The sequence below is a fragment of the Heterodontus francisci genome, chromosome 5, assembly GCF_036365525.1.
Source record: "Heterodontus francisci isolate sHetFra1 chromosome 5, sHetFra1.hap1, whole genome shotgun sequence".
In the NCBI taxonomy this organism is placed as follows: domain Eukaryota; kingdom Metazoa; phylum Chordata; class Chondrichthyes; order Heterodontiformes; family Heterodontidae; genus Heterodontus; species Heterodontus francisci.
This window is the reverse complement of record NC_090375.1, coordinates 27,510,852-27,532,385: the sequence shown is the minus strand read 5'-3', so window position 1 is coordinate 27,532,385 and position 21,534 is coordinate 27,510,852. Positions and strand designations below refer to the sequence as shown.

The following is a 21,534-nucleotide window of genomic DNA, read 5'->3' as shown; positions in this document are numbered from 1 at the left end:
AAGTAAGGGGCAGGAGGTTTAGAGTGGATTTGAGGAAACTTTTTTCACCCAGAGGGTGGTTGGAATCTGGAACACTGCCTGAAAGGGTGGTAGAGGCAGGAACCCCCACAACATTTAAGAAGTATTTAGATGAGCACTTGAAACACCATAGCATACAAGGCAATGGGCCAAGTGCTGGAAAATGGGATTAGAATAGATAGGTGCTTGATGGCTGGCACAGACACGATGGGCCGAAAGGCCTGTTTCTGTGCTGTATCACTCTATGACTCTATGACCCCTGTGCTTACTGACCTCATTGGCTCCCGGTCAAGCAACGGCTTGATCTTAAAATTCTCAGGTTTGCTTTCAAATTCCTCCATGGCTTTGCCCCTCCCTATCTCTGTAATCTCCTCCAGCTGCACAACCTTCCGAGATATCTGTGCTCATCTAATTCCGGCTCCTTGAGCATCTCCGATTTTAATCGCTCCGTCATTGGTAGCTGTGCCTTCACTTACCTAGGTTCTAAGCTCTGGAATTCTCTCTCTATGCCTCTCTCCTCTCTACCTCACTTTCCTTCTTTAAGGCACGGCTTAAAGCATACCTCTTTGACCCAGCTTTTGGTCATCTGACCTAATATTTCCTTATGTGGCTTGGTGTCATATTTTGTTTTAATGTCCTGTGAAGCACCTGGGATGTTTGAATACGTTAAAGGTGCTGTATAAATATAAGTTGTTACTGTTGCAGTCAATCACAGTAAAGTTGTGATCTTATATACAAAGTAACTGGGATAGTGTGCCATGAATAAAAACAGAAAGTGCTGGAAATACTCAGCAGGTTAGGTAGCATCTGTGGAGAGAGAAGCAGAGTTATCATTTCAGGTCTGTGAGCATCTGCAGTATTTTGCTTTTATTTATGGGATAGTGTTTTGCCAGCCCAACTACGTAGGCTGTTCATCTCTGAGGTAAGTACTGGACATGGCACAGGCTGTACAAGAAGCATATTTTAACAATTTCCTTACCACTGTAAACCATTTGAAAAATACAACATTGCCAGATAATGTAGCTCAAGCTTCAAATGATGAAAGAAGATCATTAAGAAGTCAAATTATACAGAATCAAAAACAGATTAGATAGATTATGACAGCTCGCAACTTTATACAAATGTTCAAAACTATAAAAGTTCGCCATTTTATAACACATCTGTTAATGAAGAGTCAATGATTTAAGGCTTTCAATGAGAAGCTAACCCCAGGGAGCCCTTATAAGTCACAACCCAAATAGCTGCACAGCTAAATATAAACCTGAAGAATATGGGGCGAGAGTCATGGCTATACTTCTCTCCTTTTAGTGTCCAAGTTGGCACAAAGCAAGATAAATAGGTATCATTCACAATTAATCAAGACATCAATGTTGATCTAAAAGCAAAATACAGCGGGAGGGTGCTGAAAATCTGAACTAAGAACAGAAAATGCTGGAAATACTCAGCAGGTAGACAGCATCTGTGGGAAGAGTAACAGAGTTAACATTTCAGCTCGATGACTTTTCAACAGAACAGGAGAAAGTGAGAAATATAATAGGTTTAAAGCAAGTGAAAGGGGGAAGGGTGGGGAAAAGATCAAAAGGCATAGAATCATAGAATGGTTACAGCACAGAAGGAGGCCATTTGACCTGGCGTGTCCATGCCAGTTCTCCACAAGAGCAACTCACCTCGTTCCACTCTTCCTCCTTTTCCCCATAGCCCTGCAAATTCTTTCTATCAGATAATTATCTGAACAGAATTAATCTCTTTTGAAGTCCTCGAATGCATCTGCCTGCACCACGCTCTCAGGCAGTGCATTTCTTACCCTAACCACTCACTGCGTCAATACATTTTTCCTCACGTCACTGTTGCTTTTTTCCAATCACCTTAAATCGGTGTCCTCTGGTTCTCAATTCTTCCACCAACAGGAGTAGTTTCTCCCTTTCTACTCTGTCCAGGCCCCTCATGATTTTGAACACCTCTATCAAATCGCCTCTTAATCTTCTCCAAGGAGAACAGCCCCAGCTTCTCCAATCTATCCACGTAACTGAAGTTCCTCATCCCTGGAACCATTCTTGTGAATCTTTTCTGCAACCTCTCTAATGCCTTAACATCCTTCCGAAAGAGTGGGGCCCAGAATTGCACACAATACTCCAATTGAGCCTGACCCAGTGCTTTCTACAGGTTTATCCTAACCTCATTGCTTTATGCTCTATGCCCCTATTTATAAAGCCCAGGATCCCATACACTTTGTTAACTACTTTCTCAACTTGCCCTGGCACCTTCAATGATTTGTGTAGATACACGCCCAGATGTCTCTGCTTCTGCACCCCCTTTAGAATTGCACCCATTATTTTACATTGCCTTTCCTCATTCTTCTTACCAAAATGAATCATCTCATATTTCTCTGCATTAAACTTCACCTGTTATTTGTCAGCCCATTCCACCAGCCTGTCTATGTCGTCTTGAAGTTTATCACTATCCTCCTCACAGTTTACAATACTTCCAGTACAATACTACTCTTTCATTCAGTTCACAAGCATGACCCCGAGCTTCTGCTCACCTGTCATTTTAATTCTCCACCTCACTCTCATGCTGACCTCTCTGTCCTCAGTCTCCTGCAGTGTTCCAAAGAAGCTCTACGTAAGCTTGAGGAACAGCACCTTATCTTTCAATTAGGCACTTTACAGCCTTCCAGATCCAACACTGAGTTCAACAATTTTGGACCATAACCTCTGCCCCATTTTGTTGCCTTTTTCTTTGCTGGTTTTGGTTTTACTCTTGTTTTTTTCTTTCCGACGGTAGCTGTTCATTATTCTGCCATTTACACCACCTCTAGACACATTGTTCCATTCCCACTCCATTTGGCCTTTCACAAACAATTCTTTTGTCATTTAATTTCTCCTGTATTCCACCCTATCATGGACCATCCCCTTTGTTCTTTTTCCCACCCTCCCCCTTTCACTTGCTCTATCTATTACATTTCTAACTTTTCCCAACTTTGATGAACAGTCATCGACCTGAAACACTGCTGGAATTTTATGGCTCCAGCAGGAGCGGGGGTGGGGGGGGCATGGAAAATTGAGTGGGAGGCGGGGGGGGTGCCATTCCTGTCACCCTCCCGTCACTATTGCAATTTTATAAGCAGCTGTGGCAGCAAGAAGCGGCCCACCTGCCCGAGGCCAATTAAGGCCCTTAAATGGCCAATTAACTGCAACTTAAGGGCCTCCTCCCGCTGCCACTAGTATATTATCAGCGGCAGCCATGTGGCTCAGTATCCCCAGGAGGCCACTCAGTAAAATCTGGCGGCCTCCTTGCGGACTGCAGGGGTGCCTTTCCGATTGGGCACCCTGTGCCTCACAGAGGGCCCCCACCCACGGCACAAGCTGACCCCACTATACTATGTTCCTCCCCTCCCCCAACCAACCCCCTTTGCCTCGCCGGGGCCTGGCTGATTGTCCCCGGCGAGGGCCCACACATTTAACTTCATTCCTGCCTCAGAGGGGCGGAAGTCCCACCGAGACCAATTAAGGGCCTGGGCCATGTAAAATCATAGCGTGGCTTCCAGGCCCGATGGAGGTGGGCTCACCCCCGAATTTTTGGCTGGTGGATGGGACCTCCAGCCGAACGTAAAATTCCAGCCATTAAGTCTGTTTCTCTCTCCACAGATGATGCCTGACCTGCTGAGTATATCCAGCATTTTCTGTATTTATTATCAATAATAATTTCACCGGGCAAGAAACAGACTGTAACTGTAGGCAATAGCAGCCTTGTTGATCAATACTAATTAGTTCTGGATGGGCTTAGTATCTTTTAACATTTGTAAAGTAATACAAATAGCTTGGTGTAGAATGACGAAATGCATCGAATGGGAAACTACCAATTAACTGGTTATTAATCTGCAGCATCCTTGGCTTGATCAGTAAAGTTCAACAATTATTGGGGGTAATCAAACATTTTCAGTCAAGAGCAAATTCCTGACTCAAATTTCAGTGGGATACCTGTAGATTAGATGATGTTAAGTCATACATATACAAAAAGAAAGACTAAACTTTTTTCAGGCTAGTAGTAACCAAAACCATTTTAAGATGCTCTGGTACCTAGCCAACTAAAAAACCACACAAAAAAATGATAATATAGAGATCTTTATGATCTGGTACAGGACAGACACCCAGATCTATCACATATATGTTACTATCTTAAATTTGGAGGAAATAAAACCGTGGATCAAGGTGCAACTTAATACCAGATGTAATAATTTCTCAATTGAATTAGAACAATAACATAGTGTGTAAATTATTTTAACTAGAAAATTGCATGTATAAAAGAGTCAGGATGAATGATCTTTTGGGCGACAACTATCATTTACTGATTAAAAGTTAGATATTATTGACCAAAGAAGAGAACAATTGAAAGTACCATAGCTGAGGAATCTCACTTGTTCGATGTATGCAGTTTTACATTTTATACAAGATGTGGTAGGACCATTAAGCTACCAGAAATATGTACCTGATATAAAGCAACGCAGAATAGAAACAGCATCATGTAGATAATCTTGTACATAACAATCTTCCCCTCAAAACTGACGAAGAAAAACATTCCACCACAGATGTAAATCCAATACTTGACAAACATTCCCATCACCAGGCTTCCTAATACTTTCATTATCTCCTTTCCCTGTTGGCCATCTTCTATATGAAACAAAAATACCAGGGTTACTAGACAATTTTTTAAACAGCAAGTTTCTGTTCTCAAAGGTTAGATTTTTGGCAGTAACTGCCTGGGTGGTAACCTGGCAGAATGGATTGCCCGTCCTTTAAATAAACCAACCGATTTTCTTTCGGAAGGCCGGGCAATCTGCTTTGCCACATTACCCCGCCGGCGAAGACCAAAATTTACCTCATCTTGCTTAATCTCTTTCATGTAAAGAAAGTCAAGACGTTTATTGCATTCTATGACAATTCAATCCAGAAACTACTTCTCAAATTGTTTCTTAGGTAAGTGACATAATAATTCTGATTTACCTATTTCCTCCACTTTGACTTCTGATAAGTTAGATTCCTTGAGTTTCTTTGCTTCACGACGCTCTGTAATATATTGGCGCAGCAGCAGCCAGAATGTCAAGGCACACAGGATCTATTGGATAAAACATGTTTCTAAGCATTCTGAACACAAAACTAATCAATTAAATTGTGAGAAGTGCATCTACATTTTTAGAAATGTGAACTGTTCCATTTTCAGTTCATTTCTTTAATGATTTTTATGCTAAACAAAATGTCCTGACTTGGACACATATTGCCGTTCCTTCAGCACATCAATATGCTGCAACTCCCTACCCAACAACATTGTGGAAGTACCTTCACCACATGGAATGCAGCAGTTCAAGAAGAAGGCTCACCACTACCTTCTGTGGGCAAGTAGGGATGAATGATAAATACTGACCTTGGCAAATTTTTTTAACATTACAATTCTATAGCAAGACTTCACTTCATTTGGATTGAGTATTATTAATTTTGTTTTATTTACTCATTCATGGGATGTGAGCATCACTAGAAAGGCCAGCATTTGTTGCCCATCCCTAATTGCCCTTGGGAAGGTGGTGGTGAGTCACCTTCTTGAATCATTGAAGTCCATCTGGTGTCAGTACATCCACAGTGCTGTTACAGAAGGAAATCCAGGGTTTTGACCCCAGTGACATTGAAGGAATGGTGATATTGTTCCAAGCCAGGATGGTGTGTGGTTTGGAGGGGAACTTGGAATTTGCAGGTGCTGGTGTTCCCATGCATCTGCTGCCCTTGTCCTTCTAGGTGGTAGAGGTCGCACATTTGGAAGATGCTATCGAAGGAGGCTTGGCGAGTTGCTGCAGTGCATCTTGTAGATGGCACACACTGCTGCCAGTCTATACCAATGGTGGAGGGAGTGAATGTTGAAAGTGGTTGAAGGGGTCCATATTAAGCATACTGCTTTGCCCTGGATGGTATTGAGCTTCTTGAGTTATGCTTGAGCTGCACCCATCCAGGCAAGTGGAGAGTATTCCATCACACTCCTGACTTGTGCCTTGTAGATGGTGGACAGGCATTGGGGAGACAGAAAGCAAGTTACTCGCCACAGAATTCCCAGCCTCTGACCTGCTCTTGTAGCCACAATATTTATATGATTGGTCCAGTTACGTTTCTGATCAACTGTAGGTTGTTCCTGGTGGGAGATTCAGCGATGGTAATGATGTTGAATGTCAACAGGAGATGGTCAGATTCTCTCTTGTTGGAGATGATCATTGCCTGTCATTTCTGCAGCACCAATGTTACTTGCCACTTATCAGCTCAAGCCTGAATTTTGTCCAGGTTTTGCTGCAAGCAGGCACAGATTGCTTCAATATCTGAGGAGTTGCAAACAGTACTGAACACTATGCAATTATCAACGAACATCTCCACTTCTGACCTTATGATGGAGGGAAGGTCATTGCAGCTGAGGATGGTTGGGCCTAGGAGACTACCCTGAGAAATTCCTGGAGTGATGAAGTAACTCGGAAGGTTGATGAAGGGAATGTGGTGGATGTTGTCTATTTGGATTTTAAGAAAGCATTTGATAAAGTACCACATAAAAGGCTGATTAACAAAATTGAGGCTCACGGAATAGGAGGGCCAGTTTACAACTGGATGAAAAATTGGCTCAAGGACAGAAAGCAGTGAGTCATTGTAAATGTTTGTTTTACAGACTGGAGGATGGTAGACAGTGGTGTTCCCCAAGGGTCAGTGCAAGGACCACTGCCTTTTTTGTTTTATATATATATATATATATATTACTTGGATCTTGGAATACAGAATAGAATTTCAAAATTTGCCAATAAGGTCTGGCAGCATCAATGAAGAGAGAAACAGAATTAATGGGCTGGATCTTGTTGTACCCATGGCGTCGTGATCTGTGGTGGGGTGGGGGGGTGTTGCCTGAAGATGGGTCTGGAAGAGGCCTGTCACGGACCTCGATGCTGGGAGGGCCCAGACTGATCCGTGGCTGCCCTCCCAGGCGACAAGACCTGAATTTAAATATTTAAATTAATAAAATGAATACACCTAAATGGACTTACATTCAATCTTCCTGGCCCGCCGTGATCTTTAGGGCGGTGGCCGGCACTCCCGCACCTTCAATTCCCTGTCCAGAGAAAGGCAGCGTGACACTGGTGGGGAGGGGGGAGGAGTTAATATTTTCTGTGGGCGGGGAGATGGGGTCAAATAAACATAATGGGTGTAGAGGATGGTGGGAAGCGGTGAACTCTAAACTTTGTGTAGTCTGGAGTGGGGGTGGGGGAGGTCACATTTAAAAGGTATGTGTTTTGGGGGAGGGGAAGGGCAAATAATTAATGTAAAAGGTATTGGGGTGGGAAAGGGGCATGAGAAATTTATTGTATATTTTTGGGGGTAATGTCTTTAAAAATTTAAATGAGTTGGCATGGCTGGCTGCCCTTTAAAAATGGCACCAGTGTCTGCACACAGGCAGGGGCTGACACCATTGCCGGGGACAGACAGCCTGCCCCCTCTACATGATTGGGGAGGCTGGCGGCCCCGGCTATTTAAATGAACCGCCACACAGGAGATCGTGCAGCTTTTTGGCATGTGGTCCGTGCAGACCGGCCGGCATTTGTTTGAGCTCGCCACTAAAATCGGCGGCGGGCTCTTAAAATCCAGCCCAATGTTTCAGGTCTGTGATCTTTCATCAGAACGAATGATGAAAGGTCACAAACCTGAAATGTTTAACTCTGTTTCTCTCATCACAGATCCTGCCAGACCTGCTGAGGATCAATTAGCAGATATCCATTCATCAAAATCAGGAAGCAGGAGACAGTCTGTGATCCACAACTGTTTATTCTCAATCCACAGTTCAGTACAAATACCAGTTTTCACTCTTCCCTTCTGGACTAATTCACTGTGCAGAAGTAACTCTCCTGACTGGGGAAAAACCCAGCCCTTAAATGCAAGCTTCAATGAGCATCACCTGCTCTCGTAACTTTTTAAAAATTTATTCATGGGATGTGGGTGTCGCTGGCTAGGCCAACATTTATTGCCCTTCCCTAATTGCCCTTGAGAAGGTAATGGTGAGCTGACTTCTTGAACTGCTGCAGTCCACGTGAGGTAGGTACACCCACAGTGCTGTTAGGAAGGGAGTTCCAGGATTTTGACGCAGAGACAGTGAAGGAACGGTGATATAGTTCCAAGTCAGGATGGTGTGTGACTTGGAGGGGAACTTGCAGGTGGTGGTGTTCCCATGCATTTGCTGCCCTTGTCCTTCTAGTTGGTAGAGGTCGTGGGTTTGGAAGGTACTGTCTAAGGAGTCTTGGTGCGTTGCTGCAGTGCATCTTGTAGATGGTACACACTGCTGCCACTATGAAGTAACTCTGAAGTAAGTCCTGGTTAATTAAAGGGACCAGCATTTTCAACATTGTCACTGAGTATTTCTAGCACTTGCTGTTTTTATTTCAGATTTCCAGCATCTGCAGTATTTTGCTTTTATTATATGAGATGATACAAACCACCTGCAACGGGACAGAGACAGGCTAGCAGAATGGGCGAACAAGAGGCAGATAGAATTTAATACAGACAAGTGTGAGGTGATGCATTCTGGCAGAAGAGATTGAGGGTAATATATTAGCATGGATTCAGGTGGAGTGTAAGAGTAAGGAAGTCTTCCTACAATTATACAGGGCATTGGTAAGGCCACACCTGGAGTACTGTGTGCAGTTTTGGTCTCCTGACCTATGAAAGGACATACTTGAATGAGAAGGAGTGAACTGAAGATTCACTGGCTCCTGAGATGAGGGGATTATTCTATGAGAAGAGATTGAGTAGACTAGGCCTAGATTCCCTGGAGTTTAGAAGAATGAGAGGTGATTGAATAGAAACATATAAAACTTTTAAGGGGCTTGGCAGGGTAGATGCTGGAAAAATATTTCCCCCAGCTGCAGAATCTAGAACACAGGGTCACAGTCTCAGAATAAGGGGTCGGCCATTTAGGACTGAGATGAGGAGAAATTTCTTCACTCAAAGGGTTGAGAATCTTTGGAACTCTCTACCCTAGAAAGCTGTGGATGCTCAGTCATTGAGTATATTCAAGACAGAGGCTAATAGATTTTTCGGTACTAAGCTTATTAAGGAATATGGAGATAGCTTGGGAAGGTGGAGTTGAGGTAGAAGATCAGCTATGCATTTGTTGAATGGCGGAGCAGGCTCGAAAGGCCAAATGGTCTACACCAGTTCCTATGTCTTATGTTTTATGACAGCTTTGTGATCATATTTACTGGTACTGACTTCTTTTATTTCCAGATCTTTTTAAACTGAATTTAAATTCTCAAAACTACAACGGTGGGGTTTGAACTCAGTCACGGTCATTGTAACATAACTATTATGCTATCATACTTACCCATAATAAATGGGTTAAGGCCTCTACAAAAGTAGCAGAGAGTGGAATATTAGACAAATATGTTAAACGTTTGAATGCGAACACCCACAAATTAACTTTAAGATCTTATTTTCACTAAAACTAACCTTTGAACTCAATTCAACACATGGAGTCTCCATCTTTTTTAAGACTCCTGATAGCTCAGGAAGTTCATCTTTTGTGAGGTCGAGACTCCAGATATATTGCAGGGTTAATAGGACATTTCCATAGAAGACCATGAATGGAGATGTGAGCATAGCATATCGCCGCCGATCACGCACCATCCAAAGCACACAGGACCAGATCAATAACACAAAGGTGAGCCAGCTATGGTAAGTAATACTCCAAGCCTAAAGGAAACCAATAAGATGATAAAAAGTGCCCAGATAAACCCAAATATTCTATAGTAAATTGTCACTCATGCATTAAATATGGAACTGAACATAATTGATATTCGTTAAAATCAAAATATTTTATGTACTCAGTAATAAATGTGATTTAAGTGATTTAATGCATCAAAATATACTCCTTAAAAGAAATGAAATTGTGTATTTTTTTCCCAGTGATTAGTTGATATAAAAAAGCTAAGATAAGCATAGGACTGTAGTCAGGGCTAAACGATTTGAGAAATCAAACACAATTCTATTATACTTAACACTTATTTTCTATTCAGAGCAATATGATGCAAAAATTTCATTCTAATAATTACTACAAAGAGAAGGATTTTAAGAAGGTTCTTAAAGGAGAATAGGGAGATGCATCAAGGTGCTTCGTAAACAATAAATGACTTCTCAAGTGTAGCCACCATTATAATATAGAGAAATATGGCAGCCAATTTTGCGCACAGTGGGGTCTTAAAAACAGCAATGAGATAAATGATCAGATAATCTATTTCTAGTGGTGTTGGTTAAGAAGTAAATGTTGACCAGACCACTAGGAGAACTCCATTCTGTTCTTCAAAAAGCGCAATTAGATATTTTATGTCCACCTGAGGCAACAGTGCAGCATTCTCTCAGTACCACACTAGAGTGTCTGTCTCGATTATGCGCTCATAATTCTGGAGTCCAACTTGGAACCACAGCCTCTGACTGAGGCAAGAGTGATACCACAGAGTAGAATGTGATGTTTGGCTCTTTGGCAGATTTCTGGAATGAAATGGAGCTGATCTGCCTGACAACATTAGTTTCTGACTTGCTAGGGCATTTCTGTAAACAATGAATTCTGTTCTTTGTGATTTGTTCTTGAACATGTAGCTCTGGCATTTTGAGGTTTTCCACTTCTGCACTCACCAGCCCCTAACTTTTCATCTGTTCCCTTTAATGGGGGGAGATTTGTAGGATTGAGAGGACAGAAGCAGAAAATCCTCAATTCTTTCTTTGTTTTACCAAGCCTCTGTCTCTGACTCTGGCACCGATAATATTAACAGGGTGCCGGGGAGGGTACTAGGAAGGCCCAAATTGGCCAAAGGACACAGGTGACAGGAGACACCGCAGCTGTGGACCACTGGGGACAGTCCCTAGCATAGGGAAGGGATCATTAGCTTTGGGCAGCAATCAGGAGGGCTGGAAGGCTGGGAAGAGATTTGCAATTAATAGGGCTTGGAGAAGTGGGCAATAGGTAGGCCTGTGGGGAGAACAGCGATCGGAAGGGCCAGACGTGTGGTCAGCAATCAGAAGGGCCAGGGTGGTCAGGAAGGCTGGGGGTAGGTTTCCTACAGGTCGTGCCTCCCCTCAGTTACTAGTAAATTTAAGTTGTGGTGCCAATGATGTCATCAGACCGCAACTTCAGTCTGTCAATTAGGCCTCCAGCTACCTTTATCAGGATCCTTGTCCATGGCCTGATTTCTGCACTTTAAAATTTAAAAAAGCGGGAATGAAACTGGGCTGGGAACCTGATATTTTGACCCTCCTCTCGACCCTCTCCAGACAGTTTGGAGGTAGGTGAGGCAAGGTAAAATTGAGGTATCTGTCTCAGAGCTGGAAGTAAATGATTAATTTCTAATACTAATTGTTACCAAGTATGTAAGATTTAAAATACGTTTCATAAATATGTCAATGAATTGCAATATTGTTAGTATAAATAAATATCTAATCTTGTGGCCACTTAAAGTGTAGGATCCGGTACAGTAACAGTGTGTTTGTAATTTTTTTTTATTCTCTTATTTGGAAGAAAATCAGAGTGAAAGGATGATATTAAAAGCAGAGATTTTATTTTCTATGCTGTCAGCAGTAGATTTTGGCTCTGCCATTGCTGAGAAAGGCCTGGTATCGGAAAAATTAAATGAATATAGTATGTCCAGCTTTCTCCAGCAATGTTTATAATTAGTTTGATGGCACTTAGAGCATGACCCGATCAAAAATCTCCTTGCAGCTGGAGTAACAGCAACATTATGCCACTGTATCCACTCTGATCTGGTAATAAACATAATGATAATGTCCAAATTCCTAAACCTCAAGATAACATGGATTTGGAATAGCCTTCATGCCATTTTCTAGTTTGTTAAAAGTTTGGTTCCAAAGTCTGGGAAATGGGATTTATTTTTTATCAGCTGTCTGACATACTGGGTAGGGTTAATCTATGATATAAAAACAAGAAATGCTGGAAATACTCAGCAGGTCTGGCAGCATCTGTGGAGAGAGAAGCAGAGTTAACGTTTCAGGTCAGTGACCCTTCTTCAGAACTGACAAATATTAGAAATGTAAAAGATTTTAAGCAAGTAAAGTGGGGGGGTGGGGCAAGAGATAACAAAAGAGGTGTTGTTAGGACAAGGACACAGAGAATAACTGACCAGAAGGTCATGGAACAAAAGCAAACAGTATGTTAATGGTGTGCTGAAAGACAAAGCGTTAGTAAAGAGAGGATGTGAATAGACTTTAAAGCACAAAGCATGCCAAGCACAGACATTAAAAAAAAATGTAAAAAACAGAAACAGTGGAGAATCATATGCACAGAATAGCACAGAATCATAGAATGTCTACAGCACAGAAGGAGGCCATTTGGTGTCTGTGCTGGCTCTCTGCAAGAACAACTCACCTAGTTCCACTCTCCAGCCTTTACCCCATATACCATATTTGTCAGTTCTGAAGAAAGGTCACTGACCTGAAACGTTAACTCTGCTTCTCTCTCCACAGATGCTGTCAGATCTGCTGAGTATTTCCAGAATTTCTTGTTTTTATTTCAGATTTCCAGCATCTACAGTATTTTGCTTTTAATCTATGATATGTTTTGAAAGTACTTTTCTCATCCTTTAAAATTCTCCATGGCACAAATGGCACAGAATCATAAAATGTCTACAGCACAGAAGGAGGCCAGTTGGTGTCTGTGCTGGCTCTCTGCAAGAACAACTCACCGAGTTCCACTCCCCGGCCTTTACCCCATAGACCACAATTTTTTTCTCTTCAGGTAATTGTTCAGTTTTCTTTTGAAGGCCTCAACTAAATCTGCCTCCAGCACACTTTCAGGCAGAGCATTCCAGATCCTAACCACTCGCTGCGTAAACATTTTTTTTCTTAAGGTCGCCTCTGGTTCTTTTGCCAATCACGTTAAATTGGTGCCCTCTGGTTCTGCAGCCATTGGCCAATGAGAACAGTTTCCCCCTGTTCAGACCCCTCATGATTTTGAACACTTCTATTAAATCTCCTTTTAATCTTCTCTTCTTCAAGGAGAACAGGCCTAGCTTCTCGAACCTATCCACGTAACTGAAGTTTCTCATCCCTGGAACCATTCTCATGAATTTTTTCTCCACCCTCTCGAATGCCTTTACATCCTTCCTAAAATGTGGTGTGGCCAAAACTGGATGCAATACTCCAGTTGAGGCCAAACCAGTATTTTATGCAGGCTTATCATAACTTCCTTGCTCTTGTACTCTATGCCCCTATTTATAAATGCCAGGATCCTGTATGCTTTATTAACCGCTTTCTCAACCTGACCTGCAACCTTCAATGATTTGTGCACATATAGCCCAAGGTTCCTCTGCTCCTGCACCCTTTTGGAATTTACTCTTTAATTTATTTTGCCTGTCTTTGTTCTTCCTACCAAAATGAATCACTTCACACTTTTTTGCTTAAATTTCATCTGCCACTTGTCCACCCATTCCACCAGCCTGTCTATGTACTCTTGAAGTTCATCACTATCCTCCTCACAGTTCACAATACTTCGAAGTTTTGTGAAATCTGCAAATTTTGAAATTGTGCCCTGTATGCCCAATTCTAGGCCATTAATATATATCAAGAAAAGCAGGGAGTGCCACTACATACCTTCCTCCAGTTTGAAAAACAACTGTTCACCACTATTCTCTGTTTCCTGTTCCTCAGCCAATTTTGTATCGTTTAGAGGTACAGCACTGAAACAGGCCCTTCGGCCCACCGAGTCTGTGCTGACCATCAACCACCCATCCATACTAATCCGACACTAATCCCACATTCCTACCACATCCCCACCTGTCCCTATATTTCCCTACCACCTACCTATACTAGGGGCAACTTATAATGGCCAATTAACCTAGCAACCTGCAAGTGTTTGGCATGTGGGAGGAAACCCACGCAGCCACAGGGAGAACTTGCAAACTCCACACAGGCAGTACCCAGAATTGAACCCGGATCGCTGGAGCTGTGAGGCTGCGGTGCTAACCACTGCGCCACTGTGCTGCCCTGCTGCCTGTGCCATCGTGCTGCTACTGTTCCTTTTATTCTATGGGCTCTAACTTTGCTGACAAGCCTATAATGTGGCACTTCATGAAATGCCTTTTGAAAGTCCATGGACATCAATGAACCGCATGACCCTCATCAACCCTCTCTGGTGCCTCATTAAAAAACTCAAGCAAGTTAGTTAAACACAATTTGTCCTTAGCAAATCCATGCTGGCTTTCCTTAATTAATCTACATTTGTCCAAATGACTGTTAATTTTGGCCCTGTTTATCGTTTCAAAAACCACTCCCGATAGGTATAAATTTTGGACTATAGCATTGAGATTGTTTCCTGAACTAGTGTCAAGGTGCTCAATAACAGTGAATATAGAATCAGTCTCCCATCCTTTGTACTTACCATCATCGCAATCAGTGCACATATATAGCTCTGTTTCATAATAAAACGGAAGATGGTGATGAGGCTGTTGAGCCTGTTGTTAGTTGGCTCCTCTGGGATTCTTTCTTCTTCAGCTTTGTCTGACAATAATAAGTAGAAATATTTAATCATTCATTTCTAAATTCATCCTAATTATGGATCATAAAAAACAAAACAAAAAAGTCACACTAGTTTTAATTACATGGATCAGATCAAATGAATGCCTGTATAGAAACAGAATATAAGAAGAACAGCAGGAAGCCAGAGAACACAGCAGAGATAAAAGGAGCAGTGGAGAGAGATCACTGCAAGAACAAATCAACAAAAAAGTCAAGGAGTGACATCACAGGACAGCAGGCAAGTGATTGGTTGTTCTGAGAGCTGAAGGTAACGAGCGGGTACCTGAAGAAGTTCATGGGCACAGCAGGAGAGCAATGTGAGCCTGAGCATTAGAGGGTAAGGTAAAAAAAACCTAGAAGTGATGACAGCACAAGGTGCTGATCGGTGAGTAGTTGTTGAGCTTTTTTTAAATATAATTCTTCAACAAGGCATTAGTTTGTTTCTGTTTAGTTAGCCTAATAAATAGAGACATGGCAGGGCACCTCAGTCCCATGTAATACTAATGTCCTGGACAATCAATGTGCAGGAAGTATTGTCAGCTGGAGAAACTCAAGCTCTGGGTTTTGGAGGGAATGGGTGACTGCCTGCCAGTCATACAGTTAGTGCAGGAGACTCCAGAGTGCATCTCACTATCCAACGGGTATTCAGTTCTGAATGCTAGTGAGAGTGATAGTTCATCTGGAGAGTGCAGCCAGAACCAGGTCCACAGAACCACAGGTGGCTTAGTTGCACAGGGGGCAGGAGGAAGACTCGGAAAGCAATAATGATAGGGGATTCTATAGTTGGGGTATCAGACAGGCGACTCTGCAGCCACAGACGTGAATCCTGCATAGTATGTTGCCACCATGGTGCCAGGGTCAAGGATGTCTGTACTGCGGGAGGACACCTCGGAGGGGTCGTGCAGCAAGGCAATATGGGTGGAGCTCAGGAATAGGAAGGGTGCAGTCACGATGTTGGGGGTTTACTACAGGCCTGCCAACAGCCAGTGGGAGGTAGAGGAGCAGATATGTAGACAGATTTTGGAAAGATGTAAAGGTAACAGGGTTGTAGTGGTGGGTGATTTTAACTTCCCCGATATTGGCTGGGACTCACTTAGTGCTAGGGGCTTGGATGGGGCAGAATTTGTAAGGAGCATCCAGGAGGGCTTCTTGAAAAAATATGTAGATAGTCCAACTAGGGATGGGGCCGTACTGGACCTGGTATTGGGGAATGAGCCCGGCCAGGTGGTCGAAGTTTCAGTAGGGGAGCATTTCAGGAACAGTGACCATAATTCCATAAGTTTTAAGGTACTTGTGGATAAGGATGAGTAGTTCTCGGGTGAAGGTGCAAAATTGGGGGAAGGCTAATAATAACAATATTAGGCAGGAACTGAAGAATTTAGATTGGGGGCGGCTGTTTGAGGGTAAATCAACATCTGACATGTGGGAGTCTTTCAAACATCAGTTGATTAGAATCCAGGACCAGCATGTTCCTGTGAGGAAGAAGGATAAGTTTGGCAAGTTTCGGGAACCTTGGATAACGCGGGATATTGTGAGCCTAGTCAAAAAGAAAAAGGAAGCATTCATAAGGGCTGGAAGGCGAGGAACAGATGAATCCCTTGAGGAATATAAAGACAGGAGGAAGGAACTTAAGCAAGGAGTCAGGAAGGCTAAAAGGGGTCATGAAAAGTCATTGGCAAACAGGATTAAGGAAAATCCCAAGGCTTTTTATACGTATATAAGGAGCAAGAGGGTAACTAGGGAAAGGGTTGGCCCACTCAAGGACAGAGAAGGGAATCTATGTGTGGAGCCAGAGGAAATGGGTGAGGTACTAAATGAGTACTTTGCATCAGTATTCACCAAAGAGAAGGACTTGGTGGATCATGAGCCTAGGGAAGGGAGTGTAGATAGTTTCAGTCATCTCATTATCAAAAAGGAGGAGGTGTTGGGTGTCTTGCAAAGCATTAAGGTAGATAAGTCCCCAGGGCCTGATGGGATCTACCCTAGAATACTGAGGTAGGCAAGGGAAGAAATTGCTGGGGCCTTGACAGAAATCTTTGCATCCTCATTGGCTACAGGTGAGGTCCCAGAGGACTGGAGAATAGCCAATGTTGTTCCTTTGTTTAAGAAGGGTAGCAAGGATAATCCAGGAAATTATAGGCCGGTGAGCCTTACGTCAGTTGAAGGGAAATTATTAGAGAGGATTCTTCAGGACAGGATTTACTCCCATTTGGAAACAAACAAACTTATTAGCGAGAGGCAGCATGGTTTTGTGAAGAGGAGGTCGTGTCTTACTAATTTGATTGAGTTTTTTGAGGAAGTGACAAAGATGATTGATGAAGGAAGGGCAGTGGATGTTATCTATATGGACTTCAGTAAAGCCTTTGACAAGGTCCCTCATGGCAGACTGGGACAAAAGGTGAAGTCACATGGGATCAGAGGTGAGCTGGCAAGATGGATACAGAACTGGCTCAGTCATAGAAGACAGAGGGTAGCAGTGGAAGGGTGCTTTTCTGAATGGAGGGATGTGACTAGTGGTGTTCCGCAGGGATCAGTGCTGGGACCTTTGCTATTTGTAGTATATATAAATGATTTGGAGGAAAATGTAGCTGGTCTGATTAGTAAGTTTGCGGACGACACAAAGGTTGGTGGAGTTGCGGATAGTGATGAGGATTGTCAGAGGATACAGCAGGATATAGATCGGTTGGAGACTTGGGCGGAGAAATGGCAGATGGAGTTTAATCTGTTCAAATGTGAGGTAATGCATTTTGGAAGGTCTAATGCAGGTCGGAAGAAGACAGTAAATGGCAGAACCCTTAGGAGTATTGACAGGCAGAGAGATCTGGGAGTACAGATCCACAGGTCACTGAAAGTGGCAACGCAGGTGGATAAGGTAGTCAAGAAGGCACACGGCATGCTTGCCTTCATCGGTCGGGGCATAGAGTATAAAAATTGGCAAGTCATGCTGCAGCTGTACAGAACTTTAGTTCGGCCACACTTAGAATATTGCGTGCAATTCTGGTCGCCACACTACCAGAAGGATGTGGAGGCTTTGGAGAGGGTACAGAAGAGGTTTACCAGGATGTTGCCTGGTCTGGAGGGCATTAGCTATGAGGAAAGGTTGGATAAACTCGGATTGTTTTCACTGGAACGACGGAGGTGGAAGGGCGACATGATGAAGGTTTACAAAGTTATGAGTGGCATGGACAGAGTAGATAGTCAGAAGCTTTTTCCCAGGGTGGAAGAGTCAGTTACTAGGGGACATAGGTTTAAGGTGAGAGGGGCAAAGTTTAGAGGGGATGTGCGAGGCAAGTTCTTTGCACAGAGGGTGGTGAGTGCCTGGAACTTGCTGCCGGGGGAGGTGGTGGAAGCAGGTCCGATAGCGACGTTTAAGAGGCATCTTGACAAATACATGAATAGGATGGGAATAGAGGGATACGGTCCCCAGAAGTGCAGAAGGTTTTGATTTAGGCAGGCATCAAGATCGGCGCAGGCTTGGAGGGCCGAATGGCCTGTTCCTGTGCTGTACTGTTCTTTGTTCTTTGATGTCACTGAGTGGCTGCAGAGCACTCTGAGGGGCAACGGTGAACAGCCGGAGATCATGGTCCATGTCAAAATCAACGTCCTTCAGGCAGGTTTTAGGGAGCTAGGAAGGAGACTAGCAAGCAGACCTCAAAGGTAGTAATCTCTGGATTACTTCCAGTGCCACGTGCTAGTGAGTATAGACATAGGAGGGGAGATGGTGCAGGAGAGAGGACTTTAGATTCCTGGGACATTGGAACTGGTTCTGGGGTACATGGGACTTGTACAAGCTGAAGAAATTCCACCTCAAGAGAGCTGGGACTAATGTCCTTGTGGGGTGGCTTGCTAGTGCTATTGGGGAGGGTTTAACCTAAATTGGCGGGCGGGGGTGGGTTTACAGTGCATGTATGTAAATGCACTAAACATGGTAAATAAGGTTGCTGAGATGCAGGTACAGATAACCACATGGAAATATGATATCCTGGCAATAAAGGAGACCTGTCTTAAAAAAGGCCGGACAGGGTACTAAATATTCCAGCTGTTTAGGAAAGATAGGGAAGGAAAGAAAGAAGGAGGGGTGGCAGGATTGACTAAGGAGATTATTATAGTGCTGCAGAGAGAGGATGTACTAGAGGGGTCAAGGACCGAAACTATTTGGTTAGAGTTAAGAAACAATAGAGGTACCATTACACTTCTGGGTGTATTCTACAGACCACCAACTAGTGGTAAAGATGTTGAGGTGCAAATTTGCAGGGAAATTACAGAGAAGTGCAAAAACTATAAAATAGTGATAACAGGACCTTTAATTATCCTAATATAAACTGGGATAGTAACAGGATAAAGGGAAGAGAGGGGAAGAGTTTTTGAAGTGTGTTCAGGAGAATTTTCTTGGTCAGTATGTTTCCAACCCAGCAAGGAAGGAGGCATTGCTGGATCTATTTCTGGGGAATGAGGTGGGCCAAGTGGATCAAGGGTCTGGGATCATATATCATCAGGTTTAGGTTAGAACAAAGAACAAAGAAACAAAGAAAATTACAGCACAGGAACAGGCCCTTCGGCCCTCCAAGCCTGCGCCGATCCAGATCCTCTATCTAAACATAGCTATAGAAAAAGATAAGGAGCAATCTAAAGTAAAAATACAAAAATGCAGGAAGGTCGATTTCAGTACAATAAGAACAGATCAGGCCCAGGTAAACTGGAATCAAAGATTGGCAGACAAAACTGTAATGGAACAATGGGCTGCCTTTAAAGAGGAGATGGTTTGGGATACTGTTGAGGTACTTTCCCATGAGGGAGAAAGGTAGGGCAAGCAAAGCCAGAGCTCCATGGATGATGAAACAGATAGAGTAAGCAGAAAAAAGGGTGCATATGACAGATGTCAGGTTAATAATGCAAGTAAGAACTAGGCGGAAGTAAGAAAGGGAGAAAGGCAAAGAGAGAGTGAGAAGAGACTGGCGGCTAACATAAAAGGGAATCCAAGGGTCTTCTATCGGCATATAAGTATTAAAAGGGCAGTATGAGGAGGGGTGGGCCTGACCAGGGACCAAAAAGTGTATCTCCACATGGAGACAGATGGCATGGTTAAGTTACTAAATCAGTGCTTTGCATTTGTCTTTTTGAAGGAAGAAGATGCGACTGAAGTCATAGTGAACGAGGAGGTAGGTAAGACACTTGATGGACTAAAAATTGATAACAAGGAGGTATTGAAAAAGCTGGCTGTACTTAAAGTTAATAAGTCACCAGGACTGGATGGGATACATTTGACGATACTGAGGGAAGTAAGGGAGGAAATTGTGGAGGCACTGGCCATAATCTTCCAATTCTCCTCAGATATAGGGATGTTGCCAGAGGACTGGAGAATTGCAAATGTGACACCCTTGTTCAAAAAGGCTGTAAGGATAAACCCAACAACTACAGGCCAGTTAATTTAACCTCGGTGGTGGGAAAGCTTTTAGAAATGATAGACAGGGCAAAAATTTAAAGTCATGTGGAGAAATGTGGATTAATTAAGGAAAGCTAGTATGGATTTGTTAAAGATAAATCATATTTAACTTACTTAATTGTGTTTTTTTAATGAGGTAACAGAGAGGGTTGACGAAGGTAATTCAGTTGATGTGCTGTACATGCACTTCCAACAAGTGCCACATAATAGGCTTGCCAGCAAAGTTGAAGCCCATGGAATAAAATGGAAAGTGGCAGCATGGATATGACGTTGGCTGAGTGACAGGAAACAGAGATTCATGGTGCACTGCTGTTTTTAGGACCAGAGGAAGGCATACAGTGCAGTTCCGCTGGGGGTCAGTATTAGGACCACTGCTTTTCTTGATCTATATTAATGATCTAGACTTAGGTGTACAGAACACAATTTCAAATTTGCAAATGACACAGAGTTTAGAAGTATTGTGAACTGTGAGGAGGATCATGATAGACTTCAAAAACATATAGATGGGCTCATGGAATGGGCAGACAATGCAACGAAATGTGATACATTTGGTAGGAAGAATGAGGAAAGGTAACACAAAATAAAGGATACAAATCTAAAGGGGTGCAGGAGCACAGGGACCTTGGGATATATGTGGACAAATTGTTGAAGGCGGCAAGGCAGGCTGAGATACAGTTAACCAGGCAAATGGGATCCTGGGCTTTCTAAACAGAGACAGAGAGTATGAAAACAAGGAAGAACTGGTGAACCTTTATAAAACAGTAGTTCGGCCTCAATTGGAGTTTTATGTCAATTCTGGGCACAAATGATATATGAGAATGGTTCTGGGGATGAGAGACTTCAATTACATAAATAGATTAAAGAAGCTGGAACAGTTAGAAGGTTGGTGGAGTTGCGGATACTGATGAGGATTGTCAGAGGATACAGCAGGATATAGATCGGTTGGAGACTTGGGCGGAGAAATGGCAGATGGAGTTTAATCCGGACAAATGTGAGGTAATGCATTTTGGAAGGTCTAATGCAGGTGGGAGGTATACAGTAAATGGCAGAACCCTTAGGAGTATTGACAGGCAGAGAGATCTGGGCGTACAGGTCCACAGGTCACTGAAAGTGGCAATGCAGGTGGATAAGGTAGTCAAGAAGGCATACGGCATGCTTGCCTTCATCGGTCGGGGCATAGAGTATAAAAATTGGCAAGTCATGTTGCAGCTGTACAGAACCTTAGTTAGGCCACACTTAGAATACTGCATGCAATTCTGGTTGCCACACTACCAGAAGGACGTGGAGGCTTTGGAGAGAGTACAGAAGAGGTTTACCAGGATGTTGCCTGGTCTGGAGGGCATTAGCTATGAGGAGAGGTTGGAAAAACTCGGATTGTTTTCACTGGAACGACGGAGGTGGAGGGGCGACATGATAGAGGTTTACAAAGTTATGAGCGGCATGGACAGAGTGGATAGTCAGAAGCTTTTTCCCAGGGTGAAAGAG

General features: G+C 43.1%; 1 protein-coding gene across 1 annotated transcript in view; it reads right to left on the bottom strand.

The window, feature by feature from the left end:
- Positions 1 to 21,534, bottom strand: part of LOC137369779 (piezo-type mechanosensitive ion channel component 2-like) — a 1,207,705-nt gene that overhangs the window by 323,345 nt on the left and 862,826 nt on the right. The window contains exons 13-16 of the mRNA XM_068031235.1: positions 14,470 to 14,588; positions 9,534 to 9,776; positions 5,022 to 5,133; positions 4,507 to 4,688 (exon numbers count right to left, since the gene is read on the bottom strand). Coding sequence (XP_067887336.1) covers positions 4,507 to 4,688; positions 5,022 to 5,133; positions 9,534 to 9,776; positions 14,470 to 14,588 — 656 coding nt within the window. The remainder of the gene's footprint in view (positions 1 to 4,506; positions 4,689 to 5,021; positions 5,134 to 9,533; positions 9,777 to 14,469; positions 14,589 to 21,534) is intronic.